Source organism: Aulonocara stuartgranti (genome assembly GCF_965226115.1).
Source record: "Aulonocara stuartgranti genome assembly, chromosome: 5".
NCBI classification, from domain to species: Eukaryota; Metazoa; Chordata; class Actinopteri; order Cichliformes; family Cichlidae; genus Aulonocara; species Aulonocara stuartgranti.
This window is the reverse complement of record NC_138943.1, coordinates 27,725,044-27,738,718: the sequence shown is the minus strand read 5'-3', so window position 1 is coordinate 27,738,718 and position 13,675 is coordinate 27,725,044. Positions and strand designations below refer to the sequence as shown.

General features: G+C 39.1%; 2 protein-coding genes across 5 annotated transcripts in view; one reads left to right on the top strand and one right to left on the bottom strand.

Annotated features, from left to right (window-relative positions):
- The first annotated feature begins 6 nt into the window (after positions 1–6).
- glrx (glutaredoxin (thioltransferase)) lies at positions 7–6,028 on the top strand. The gene is made up of 3 exons (XM_082532980.1): positions 7–326; positions 1,614–1,746; positions 5,652–6,028. The coding sequence occupies exons 1-2, from the start codon at positions 120–122 to the stop codon at positions 1,725–1,727; spliced, it is 321 nt and encodes a 106-aa protein (XP_082389106.1). The 5' UTR covers positions 7–119; the 3' UTR covers positions 1,728–1,746; positions 5,652–6,028.
- Positions 5,675–13,675, bottom strand: part of rhobtb3 (Rho related BTB domain containing 3) — a gene marked incomplete at its 3' end in the record, with an annotated part of 28,437 nt that continues 20,436 nt past the window's right edge. For 3 of the 4 annotated variants that reach the window (XM_082532977.1, XM_082532978.1, XM_082532976.1), the window contains 4 exons: positions 12,865–13,038; positions 8,223–8,389; positions 7,972–8,068; positions 5,675–5,793 (listed from right to left, as the gene is read on the bottom strand). In XM_082532977.1, coding sequence (XP_082389103.1) covers positions 5,675–5,793; positions 7,972–8,068; positions 8,223–8,389; positions 12,865–13,038 — 557 coding nt within the window. Of the gene's footprint in view, positions 5,794–7,971; positions 8,069–8,222; positions 8,390–12,864; positions 13,039–13,675 lie in introns of those variants that run through there. The other variant, XM_082532979.1, reaches the window with a different exon arrangement.

Below are 13,675 nucleotides of genomic sequence, written 5' to 3'. Positions count from 1 at the left end.
GTTGAAAACAAAGAGATCACGTTTCTTCTTCTGCATCGAAAAAATTAATCTGGAAAGAAAAAAAAAGGAAAGAAGTAGGGAACTCCTCACCTCCTCGTCACTTTACCAAGAAACTTAAAATGGCGCAGCAGTTTGTCCAGGCGAAAATTAAAGGCGACAAAGTGGTGGTGTTTCTGAAACCCACCTGTCCTTACTGTACCATGGCTCAAGAGGTTTTGGAGAAATACAAGTTCAAGCCGGGACATTATGAGTGCGTTGATATAAGCAACCACAGCGAAATGGACAGTATGCAGGACTACTTCCTGGAACTTACTGGAGCCCGTACGGTAAGCTTACAGCCTCTCCGTCTCAAGCAGGGCGAGAGCTTTACTTTAATACACACACACATAAATTCAGTGTTAATATCGTTGTATCTTCAGGGCACTGACACAAAATTTAAAGAACACTTCTACGTATTTGTGGGAAATGAAATGTAAGCATCGTGGCCTTAAAGCATCCGGTATTAAATGGAAAATAAAGCAGATACAGATTTTCCATATAGGATTAAGGTAGATAAAATGTCCAGTGAGTGCAGGAAATGTTCCTCAGCGATTTTGGTTCATTTTGAAATGATGACATTACACAGTAGCTGACATGACATGGCACATTTTTTCTGCTGGAAGCAGCCAACAGATGATGGTACATTGTGGTCATTTAGAGACTCTTCAGACCAGGCAACGTTTTTCCAAACATCTGTTTTGGGCTGTCAGGCTTGTAGCCTCATTTTCCTGTCAGGAGTGACCAAGTGTGCTCTTTTGCTGCTGCAGCCTGCCTGCTTTCAAGGTTCAACATGTTGTGCGTTAAGAGATGCATACTTCTAACAAGTTACTGTTACCTTCCTACTAGTCACTGAACATTTTCTCTTTTTCAAACCATTTTTTATAAACCCTACAGATGGTTGTTCAGGAAAATCCCAGTAGATCAGACCCTAAGTAAGAATGCCCATTTGATAATCTGGAAATCACCATTATTACATGAATCACAATTTCAAGAAGGAACTTCACCTCCTGATTATGACATTCTTCAAATCCAACACACGCCAGCTACTACAGTTTTTTGTCCTTAAAGTATTATTTTGATTTGATTTGATATACCTTTATTATTTGGATCTGTTCTGCTTTTTTATTATCTCTGTGTTTGTTTATGCAAAAAGCAAATGTACTGTGGTAGAAGTAACTACTCGAGAAGTGTTCTAGCATATGATTGGTGGCAGTAACACGAGGGAGTATGTAATGAGACAAACAGGAGAAAGAAGTCTGGGGTTGGGTCCCTTCGGGGAAGTTCTGACTGTCACAAGCTTCATAGTCACCCGACTTCACCCCCATCTCTCACTTAAACTGAGAAAATCAAGCGTTTGTAACATGAGAGAAGCTCCTTGTGCTGATTTTGATTGTGACGAGATAAAATGCGTTATCAGATTTTGCTGCTCATGCATGCTGCCTTTGATGCAGAAGCCGTGGCAGACCAACAGTACCACAGATATTCCGATATTCATGCACATGTTTCACAGATCACTGACCCTGTGCATGAAGCTGAAAGGGAATTTCTTCCTTTTTTTTGTTGTATTGGTTCAGGTCCCACGTGTGTTCATCGGTGAGGAGTGCATCGGTGGTGGCAGTGATGTGGCGGCCCTCCAGAGGAGTGGCAAACTGGAGGGCAAGTTGAAATCCATTGGGGCCCTGCAGTGATTCACCTGAAGATCTCCAGGTATGGCATGGACTCTGAGAATGTAGCTTCCCTTCACCTTAAACTACAGCACACACCCTGTTACTAATGCTCGAAATAATAACAACCGCTTAGAAAGTGTAAGTTAGGAATACTCAAGGAAAATATTATTTAACAACAAAAAAAGTGGTGATGTTTACAAATCACATTTCGTATTATTAAAAAAATAATTTTATAAGTTATATAGTTTGTTTTACGTATTTTATAAAAGCTGTTACTGGATCTGCTGGAAACTGATGCCAGGAAGCTCCCAGCACACAGTTTCTGTGCTGATATTAATAACATTTGGTGTTTGGCGCTCTGCGGGAATATTTAGGATTCAAGAAATTTCACAAACTGACTTGTTACAGCAGTGGCCTCCTGTTACCACACTTGAATTCAGAGAGCTCTTTAGAGTAATCTATTCTTTCACAAATATAAAGGCAGACAGTACAGATGGGTGATTTTATTTATTTATTTATTTATTTTGTATATACCTGTGGCCCATCAGGGTTTAGCTCGTCACTAGGTTTGGAAATTGGTATTAATAGGTACTAGCAAACCTGCGCACGTCTTCGTTTAGCACTCAGTTGAACTCTCAAAATGTACAAATATATACGATTGTGGGATTTGTATAAAATATTTGTATACACCATACAGCTGTTTGCAATCACATCACTCTAATATTTATGCAACATTTCATTAAGATCGTTCCACTTATTCAGGAGGAAACATACGCTATGATCATTACAGTATGATTATTAAGAAATTATTAGTGTAGAATGCATAATTCCAGGGAAAGACAAAAAACAAACAAACATATAAGCAGTAACTTGCCAGTGAAGACAGCGATGGAGTCAGCGGTATGTTAAAACATGTCTTTATTTAAAGTCAGACGCCATGTATTCTACAGTCTGTACAGCACAGGCTCAGAGGAGCCATGTGTCTCCACACTAGGTGTGGATGCAGCACTGGGATACACTTTGTTTCACAGTCCACAGTTTCACCTGCTGTTTGCTGATTCGTATTAGTAGGGATGCACCACCAGGATTGTAACGTTCTGGGTTTTTGCCAATGTTTAAAATAACAATTTGGCTGATTTCTGATCCTAGTTAGATTTATTATTGTGATAGGACAAAAATAAACAAATAAGTGAACTGTTTCAGCGTCTTTCAGCCTTTCATCATACTATCTCGCAGTGAGCACAAATTCAGTCATACATATTTATGAAAGTGGATCCCAGAGATGATAACGGCAAACTCTTGCGAACGAAGACATTCGCCAATGTTATTGGTGAATGTCATCTATTTTGGCAATAGGCCGATGTATATCTACAAGGCGACTATCAATCAATAAATCGCTGCATTCCTGTTTATTAGCAGATCAAGATGTATTCGAGGATATTTACACACAGAATTTAGTGGAATTTGTGCAGCAGCTGGTTGACAGTGGGAGCTTGCTTGTACTATATACACAGAATTTCTGTTAATACTGCAGAAATAGAATATGAAAGCATTACACGCTGCTTCCTGATTGATTGTGATCCACAGATTAAAAAAAAAACCCCATCTGCTAGCTGTCACTACTGATCGCTTTCACCCTCGCGTAGGTGAAGGTTTATTTAACAAATTGAGCCGTTATGTTCCATTTCCCCTTTTTTTTAAATCGAGTAAACAGCCGTGAAACATTAGACTGGAAAGTAGTGCCACCCTGTTCGTCTCGACTCCAAATGTTAAAAAAAACAAAAATCATGTCCACATACGGTATAGTTTACAAAAATAATTGAGCACCAATAAATCATAATCTCTTTATGATTAAAAAACGTTTTAAATTAAAAAAAAAGATAAAAGAAATATTTCGTATTCACCCAGAGGCTTTGAGATTTTTACTGTACTAACTTATGTTCATAATACGGTGCTCTTTTTTTTTTTTTTTTTTCCTCGTTTTTTGTGACAGCGACAGGTCGTTATTTATTATTGCAAACAGAAAAGCATGTTTTCTCATTAACCCGCAAAGGAAAGCGTGTAAAAGTCCGCCTCAGTAGATTTTAAAAAGGAGTTTTGAAAGAAAAATGTTATTACTGTTGCTGATTTGGTTTACAGATATTAATTACAGGCTAGATGCTGTTTGATTTGAGGCTTACATTTGAAGCCTTTTCTCCATGATAGTGTAACTGCTTCATTTGACACCTATGTACTCTACTGTGTGGTTATAAAAATCAGTCTGGCTGCAAGACAGTTTATGAGGCTGTGTCATCGATGTGAAAGGATCGACTAAAGTGTTGTAATTAAACCTGTCCTGCTCATTTTCTTACACATGAAAATACATATGACGCTGCTAACAGCAGGAATTGTGGATGACTTGCATCGGGATCATTTGTTTACCCTAGAGTCAATAATTTATTATTTCAGTGCTGTTTAACTGACTCACTCAAAATACAACCTCACCCAGTTTCTTAAACCTGGGGAGAGGTGAAGCAGAGCCAAAGAAAGAATGATGTTTGGTGCAGATCTGGATTGTTTAAGATTAGGGCACTGGGAGGAATCTTTCATCTGTATTGTCAGGAAATTTTAGGATGTAATTTAGCGCAAAAGGTGACATGAAAACAGTAACAATAACCCCAGAGACTTTTAAAGGCTCTGGATTGAATGGAAAATAAATTAAATAAACACTGAGCTTTTGTTATAGAGATGTTGTACGCAAAGGTTAGCTTCCCTCCCTTCCCAGGTGTGTTTACTAAATTGCTGTGGCCAGTGAAAAGTGGAGTTATTGAGCAAATCTGCTGGAAGCTGACTTGGACACCGACAGTGAATGAACCAGAGTTTAATGACACACAAGGACTGAGTGAATGAGTGAAAAGGTAACTCGGATAGGCCATCTCTTGGTCATGTGACTGAACGGGAGACCCGTACTTCTGTCACATGACTTACTGGTGATAGCTAGCTCACTGTTTAACATTATTCACACAAACTGAAAAGTAACGAGTTGAACAGAATAAAATGAACGTTGCTGCAAAAAATAAAACCAAGTAATATTTCCCATGACTTTTTGTTAGATCTTAACAAAATCTTAGAGGGCTTTTCATTGGGCCAATCAGAAACTTCCCCCCAGGGGCATTAAAGAGACAGGAGCCATGAACAGAAAAAGGGGAGCGTTTCAGAAATGTGCTGCATGCTTTCATGTTGTGGAACAATAAAGTATGTAAACCTATTCTTGAGGAGCCTCAAAATAAAACTGCGAGCCTGTAAATGAGCTATATACGGGCACTTTGAGAAACTGTTTTCACAAGTTCACAATCTTTAGATCAGATGGGATGCATCATGAGTGATCAAGGGTTTCATCTATGACAGAGAGGTCCTGCGTCAATCCTACAGAAGACACACAGAAGCTATTGAGTGTTGAGGAGATCTTCCTGTTTAATCAACCTGAAGTCACATTACCCGTTAATGTAGTTTGAAATAGTTTGCACATGATCCTGGTTGTTTTCCTGACAGATGTGTGGTCATTTGATATATCAGTAATTATACTGAAGCCATTTTGTGTCACTGGTCAATATTGAAATCCACAGCTTTGCACGCCATTAGAAATGCGATCTTTCACAGAGATTCGGCCAGTGGCCAGTCATATTAAAGTCTTATTGGGTTTTATGGATCAGTTTTTTTATTATTGCCCTCGAAGGAATAGTCATATTAGGATGCGCCAGTCAGTCCACTGAGGGAGGAGAGGCGCGTCGCAGCAGTTTAACAAGTCTTTCCTTTTCTTCCTCTGCATCGTTGTCTCTCGATCAGCCCTTCATGCAGCAGGATAAAAAGAAAAAAACATGTCTTCTGTCAGTTTTCCCACACGTCGATGTGCACTGGAATCCTTTCTTTTCTTTTGTCATTGTCTTCCTTTGCTCTTCCCCACAGATGGTTTTGGCGTCCAGGTTTGGTCACATGACAAGGCAGCGGGACTTGCGGAGTTTGCGGCGTCGCTGCTGGTACTCGCTGAGCTCTTGCAGGTAGCCTCTGGACGGCCATCGTAGCCTCTCCACCTGCTCGCGCTCCTCATCTGGACACATATAAACGCAATCACATGTTAGACTAATTTGTACTCTACTGGATGTTTTTGTTCTTAAAATGTTAGAGGAAGATTTATCATACTTGACCAATACTCAGACACATATGGAATATGAACTTGTTGGGCTTTTGTTATACTGTTACTGTAATATCCGTCCAATGGCCTTTAAGGAGGCTGATATTTGTATGACCTATGATGACAATAAAAAAGTGGGATTGCTACACAATTTTGCTGTTGATGTTGTCTTTATCTACTTTGATGTGGTCAGTAATATGCACAAACATTAAGTATTAAATATAATATAAGGGTAAAGTTATAGTACTGAACCTAGTATGAGGAGTCACTATTTAAAGGTCTGACAGGTCACAATCTAATTTACAAACACGGTGCTTTATGATGCTGTATGGGAGGTTTCCACAGGTTTCCAGGACCATGCTTGATTCTCCAATAAAAAAAAAAGTAAGTTAATGATTTTAATTTTATTATCTAAAAACAAGTGGATGTTCAGTGTGGTTCAATTTCAATTTACACATAACTGATGAGCACTTTGATTATACCTCATGTAGTTTTAGACGGAGCCCTGACTCAAAAAATAACAACAAATGGGATTATTTTGCAGGGACTATGTTATCTGAGGAAATACTTGTGTTATTTCTTTTTCTGTCTTTCACTTTTTGTCTTTTCTGTTATATTTCACAACGTTAAGTGTACAGGCTAATTATCCCAAATGTACAGATCATCTGTAATCCTTTTCTTCTCTTTTTGTTTATATGTATAAAGGAAAACCATTGTTTAAAAAGGATAGGTCTATATACATTACATGTATGCAAATGATGTGTATATGTATATATTTCAGTGTGATTATTTATAGTAAAGCAGTTTCTCTTTTTAATCAGTAGATTGTTGTTGAGTTAGGACACATTAATTGCACTGCAGGGCAGCATGTGACGATTAAAAGCTACACTTTAGGTATTAGAAGTAGCACGTGGTCAAAGTAGCCATTAATTTCGCTTGAATCTCTCTATTTATAATTATTTCCCCTCATCTATGTTCTTACCATGTTAATTATACTTTGTTGTTGAGCCACAGATTTACAGTTGTTGTCCCTCCTGCATTTCTTCCCCACTAAAGCGAGCAACAGTTTCCTATGACTGTAAGGGCTTGTTATTATATATATTTTTTAAATAAAAGAACAGGGGGCTTCATACTAGTTGTTTCTGGTACTAATGTCGACAGTGCAGATGCTAACATGATGGTTAATTTGACATGTTTTGCTGCATCTATTTGTAGTTTCTTTTTTCTCTTTTAAGCTCCACCTTTTCACTTTTGTTTGTCCATCTTTACCACTTCTTCCACATTAAACTCTGTCCCTGGCCCATCCCTTACGTCACACAGAGAAGATAAGGGATGGGCCAGGTGTGTTAAGAGATTTTATTGGTCAATGCAAATAAGTGAATGGGTTATTGTGCAGTGGCTGGTCAAGCTGGCCTGTAGTCTGTATAATTATATCGACAAGGAAAAAGGAGAAATCCCAGAGACAGGGCGGGACTGTCTCTGGGTGGGACTGTCCCGCCCTGTCTCTGGGAAGTGAAGCTGGTGCTGAAGTGCATTAAATCTGCTTTCTTTCTGTCCAGCAGGGGGACGACTTCTCTGCTGAAAAAAAATTCAGATTGTTTAGAAGTCTGGTAAAACAAACCTCCTGTTTACTTGTTTTATGACCTCAGTAAACACTTTCCTGATGAGCTGATGATCTCAATCACTAGTTTGTTATTGAATACAAAATATTAATTTTGTAAATTAGGGTCAAATGGACAGTAAAGCAAGGTATGCTTTAGCACATGGCTATTTTGTGTCACTGTTGTATGAGTGACTAATTCTTAGTTTCTCTCAGATCCCTTACATCTGGTTTCAAAACAAGACTGGTACAGCAAGAAATGCTCAATTTGGGGAATAAAATTGGAAATCTTGATTGAGGTAATTTCCATTTTTTCTATACAGTCTGTGATTTTGGCTGGATGGACTGGTGTTTAGGGGGGGGGGACACCTTCACTTTATTTCAAAGCACTTAATCACAGGGTAGTTTCAACACTGTAAAGGCTGCTCCCTTATTCGCAGGTGATACCTGTAATAGTGTTTAGAACAGTTATCCCTTTAAAATTGCACACTGACCTGAGAGCTCCAGGAAGTCAGGTTTATGACTGAAGATTAGGTAGTTGTTGGCGATGAAGTGGAGGAGCCAGATATAGAGCTGCTCTGCATTGTGGCACTGGAAATCAATAGAGACACTATATGAAATGCAGGTCTTCTCCTAAATGAAATTGTATGAGCATCTGCTAGAGATGGAGCCTAAGGCAGCTGCTGATTAACAGACTATGTTTCAACAAGAAAATATTGCACTGGATACTTTGATACTCACTCACCTTTGCCCTGCGGAGTAGTCGAACTACACTGATGCCTGTTGATGCCAGCTCTCTACTGGGCATGCTCTGAAGGTAAGCACATACGCAGACCTCACACAGATGCTGCAGTCGTTTCACTTGGTACATCTCGGCACAAACCAGCACAGCCATGGCCTGAAGCACACTGGCTGGACACACAAACACACAGTACTGTCTGATATGCTGCTTACTAGGGCAAAGAAAAAAAATCAATACAGCATAGCATTGCAATATTTTGCATGGCAATAAAATATTGATATCCATTTTCTTCCGCTTATCCAATTCAGGGTTGCAGGGGGCTGGAGCTTATCCCATTTGCCTCAGGGTGAGAAATATCAATACATGGGCACCAAATATTGATATATTATTATATAAATTAAAATACTCTGAATAGTATGAACAAAAGGGCTCATCTTATGCACCACCATCCTGAGAAAACTTAGATCAGACTGGTTTAACTGAAAAACCATCCAACAAGGGACACACTTAGCTTGACAAAGCTACCTCCTAATTAAGAGCAAGGTAATGGCTCAGTCACTTAAAATTAGGACAGCGACGTCCTAGCATCGACAAAATTGATTGTATTGAATTCACATACCAGCTGTAACTTGCAGTTACTAAATTGTTGTCGAGAGCCTGAGGTTGTTGCACACTCACAACTACTTTTGATCACAAGGTGATTTCTTGACAGGAAACAACCTTTCTGCAAACAGTCACAGTCTGACTTGGAGTGACTGGAGTCACTCTCAGAGAGACTGTGGAAAGCTTGCAAATATTTTCTGTGTAATTTATAAACAGAGACCGATTACCAACATGTTGCCATCAGTCTGAATAAGTTGTCATCATTGAGCACAACCCAACTCTTGTCTTAGCAGGCTGCGAGCTGGTTGTATTCTGGTTATCTTCTTATAGAACAGGAAGTCTGACGAGTGCAAATTTAATAGTTTAATGTGAATATCTGTCTGTATAGACAGCAAGAAATATGTGACATTTTTACAGTTAACTGCTGTATTATTAGAAACAGATTGCATGTATCAATCACAGGCTGATACCAGATTGATTGCAGACTCACTCAGTCTCATAGCAACATTTATGGCAGGTTTTAGTGGCAGTGTTTGTTTGCTTGGCAATCTCATTTTGCAGAAAAAAACTGAAGTGAGATAACTTTTAACTTTGAGGACAGATTTTGTAGCTGGAAACGGCTGAGAAGTCGCAATATGTTTTACTGCACTAATCAATAAATCATAAAATGTTAGGTATCACACTGATATATTGTCAAAATATAGTATTGTGGGGTGTCTGGTGATTCCCACCACTACTAGTTATTGTATACATTAAATACTGTGAAAGCATTATACGTATATTAAACCAATGTAAATCCGACTTTGTTCTAGATGTATGCAATAGCTGGACATATTCTCCCTGAAGCTGAAATGTTTTCTTATCCTTCCTGTTCCAAAAATCATTCAGGTAAAGCACCACAATGAGCTTAAATCAATCAAACACTGTCACAATAAAACCGATTTGGGTCTATTTTACACACAATTAGAATCTGAAGAGCAGATTTCTAACACATAAGTGCTATCAGTCCAAACCACTTCCAGCAGAATTTAAACTCAACATTATTTGACATGGTTTGGTTTGCATTTGCACAGCACAGACAGGAGTGATACGGTTGAATGCTCAGCTGCTCCCAAAACAGTAAAACTGCACACAGCTCAAAAATGATCACTCAGCTCTGCTGTTTCTGTCATTTCTCTCAAAGCATTTTAGGATCTTTCATAAGACTGATTTCCTTTTAAAGACCACACTTTTGTTTTAGTTCTACAGATGGATTTCATTCACATCCATGCAAATACTTGTTGCACATATAGATCTGATTTTTTTTAAATCAACTGTCATTCCAACAGTTTTTTTTACCTTTAATTATGAACACAGTGTAGAAACAGAGTAGACAAAGGATTGCATGTGAAAACTCCTCTGACATGAGTTTGTTCTCATTGTTTTGCAATGTGCAAATGTTAGCCAAGCACTGGCAAAGTGATTTTTTTTTCCTGTTTATCATCACATTTATTTAACCAAAAATGTGTCTTTTAGGATGAGCTTGAGGCGGCCACTGCAGCGCGTCTGGGCTTGGGGGTGGTGGCAAAGTGATTAAAAAAGCTTAGACACATACAGTCGATGGATCGGACAATCTGAAACCTGTTCCCCTCCCTTTTTTGTTGAGCTCTTAGCACGTAAGCCACATTTCTGAGAAGTATGCGGCTGTCCTACCTGCCGAGCTGTACACAAGGTTGGCGACTAGCTGGATTAAAGAGTCAAATTATTTTAAGGGTCGGCCATAGGTGCACATGTAGAACCTCAAAATAATGAGAAAGTTGCTTTGTGACTGCTGCATGTATAAAGAGATGACTGCAAAAACCGGAGGGGGCTACAACAAAGAGAGTAATAAATAATCATAATGGGAAATTTTAAAGGCAAAATATCGACAAATAATTAAATGAAGCTCTTTAATCACAACCCAAGAATACAAACAAATGTGTATTAATTCAGAACTTGTTTAACATCCTTAACACCCATTATATACTCGCTCCAGCTTGCCATTTTTGTATTGGTGCAACACAGACTGCACCACAGTGTACACATTTCATCATCAGATATTAACATCAAATCTCAGCCGGTTGTGAATTTAAATAAAGCTCCTTAGTCAAATCACTTAATGCTCAAATAAATAATTACTCATCGCTCTTTTTGTGCTGTCAAATTACATGCTTGCATGCAGCAAGCACGAAACAAGCGGTGTCGATCTTTTTCTGTAATGTCAAAATGTCAAATTAAATTACCCCTGATGCAAACAGATTCCCGCCGTTTATGTCAAACACCACCTTCAGCATCCTTCACTCACTCGTGAGCGCTGATCCTCCGCGTGCGTCCCTGACAGGACGCAGCTGAGCAGCAGCAAAACAAGAGGGTTTGTTCTATGTCACTGTACAATCACCCAAATGAACATTAACACAGCATCCCTCATATGTACAGTATACATTGTTTAACACAGGGAAATACTCTGATGGTTCTTTACTTTTGATTTCACACCCTTCTTCTTTCTTTCTTTTTTTGTTGTTGTTGTTGCTACTGGTGGAATTACCTTGATTTGACCTTGAGTGCCGAGCTCTTACATAACACTACAGCGGCTGCAGCCTCTGAAGCAGTTTCATGTCTTTAATTTCCTGTTCCCATGACTCAACCTGGAGCTGTATCTCTGGAGAAAGCTTGCTTATCATACCCTGATCTAAGCTGGATCATAAGGACTGCTTGTTGAATTTTTTTCATCATTTAATTTATTTTTTTTAACCAAAAGATCTCACGCCACAGAATAATGGGATTGTGAGCTGCAGAGAGCTTGTTATTCAAAGCTGATTATTCTGAAGTTTTGCATTGTCTATTCAGCAGCTTTGTTATATAATGCTACAAAGGAGGGTGACAGTCAGTGTTGCAGTAAATCACTCTGCAACTATACATTAAAGTGATCATTTTTATACTTCTAATCAATGAACGTAGCACATTATTCTTTCTCAATTTGTATTCATAAGGTCCAGATTAGATACAAGCTGCTTTAGAGACCCCAGCAAACACACTTATTCACAGCTGCACCGACTGATCTTTTAACATTAGGGGGCAGAAAAACTCATAAATAAGAAGAATAAAACACAAGTTACAAAATGTTTTAACTGACCCAGAAGCTGAGAGTTGCAAACATGGAGCAGAGCCAGCCTGAATATCACATAAATATGGTGACGAAGGCATTTTAGAATTTGAATAAAAATGTATGAGTGTTTATTCATATCTTATTCCAAAAGGTTTATATACAATCTGTTCAAACAAAAGAAGAAGAAGAAGCAGCAAAAAGTCCAATATTTAAGATAAAGTTTTTATAATGATAGGGAGTAAGTTCTAAAAATACTGCTTAATGCAGCAATTAATGTTGTAGAAGTGCCTCCAGTGTGTTTTATTTCTATTCTTTCCTAAAGCTCACCACCGTCACCAGAGAGAATTACCAGCACTAATTACTTTGAAGACATAACACACAGCGTGTCACATAGCGACAGGAAAACAAAAACAAGACGTCTGGGGCCGTGATTTGGCACCATTAAAAGCAGTGATGCCAAGAGTTGATTTTGTCATCAGTAAATCTAATTTAATTTTAAGCTCAGCGCTGGTTTCAGAGCACCTCCTGAGAACAACACTGGCAGGATGTGGCAGTCACACAGATGGTTGATGGGACTTGTCATCTGCACTTTAGTTTTGGTTTGTGTTGAGCAAGCGGAGCCCAGAAGAGAAGCTGACATACCTCTCTCGAGTGTTTTATGACTGGTAACGCTGATTATTTCCATTTCCAGTTGTTGCTGGGCTGTTATCATTACACTGATCAGACTCGGGACTTTCATCTCTTTCAAAAATCAAGCAAATCTCTGTTCAGATCTATCATCCCCCGTTAAATGGAAGCAATATCTAGGGCTAGTTTCCCATATTTAGCCACCTTAATCATTCATCCTACTGTGTACAACGAGACAGTGGTCATACCAGTGCAGCTATGCCTGCTGCTGACTAAGTGAAGGAAACTCACCAGGACAGCAGGAGTCGGTGTAGAGGTACTCGAGGAAAGACAGGAAAGTGTCTGAGGAGACGCCGTGGATGGGCACCACTCGGCTACGAGCCTCTGCATACTTCCCGCTGAACATGGCGGCCATGACATCACAGCGGGCCACCAACACTGCCCGGTGGGCTGGCAGCACACTCCCTAAATCACACGTGTGGAAAATTAAGATGTAAAGTTGAAGTTTCTATGAAGCCTTTCGGCAGCCACAGAGTGTGAAGTGTTTGTGAGTAACATGTTTCATCTTGATGCATCGGCATGAGAAACTTCAATAGCCGCCATGAACACAAGCTGACTTCAGTCAGACATTCCTGCTAATATAGCAGAAGTGTAGAGTATAAATGTAATTTCGGCTTTTAATGAGTGATCGGTCACAACTGCCCATTTAAATGAACAGGAAATTATTGTACAACCTCTCAATGACACAAGTCTCATCATCGAGTACCATTAACAAGACAGATTTTCTCCATGACCTCCATGAAGTTTAGCGCACAGCTCAAGGGCACAAGGACAAGAAAAGCTGGCTGCAATTTTTATGAGATAAATATTGATTAGGAGAGGCTTTTTAGCATTATTTCTAAATTTCTCGATTTCATAGAGAAATGCTGAATGCAAAAGAGATTCTGCTGAGCTGAAACACGACCAGAATGAAAGAGAGCCCATTGCTGGGGCTATTTGATCTTATTTTGTCTCCAAATGGATGATCGGGCCAGGGACGGAGATCCTAATTCAATCACGGCAATAAAATATGACCTTGTTCTGCTGTGTTACATGCATTTGT

Bases quoted from the DNA above. Each gene is read 5' to 3' on its own strand.
- glrx (XM_082532980.1), top strand. From the start codon at position 120: ATGGCGCAGCAGTTTGTCCAGGCGAAAATTAAAGGCGACAAAGTGGTG. The intron at 327-1,613 runs GTAAGCTTACAG...GTATTGGTTCAG, and splicing joins AACTTACTGGAGCCCGTACG to GTCCCACGTGTGTTCATCGG.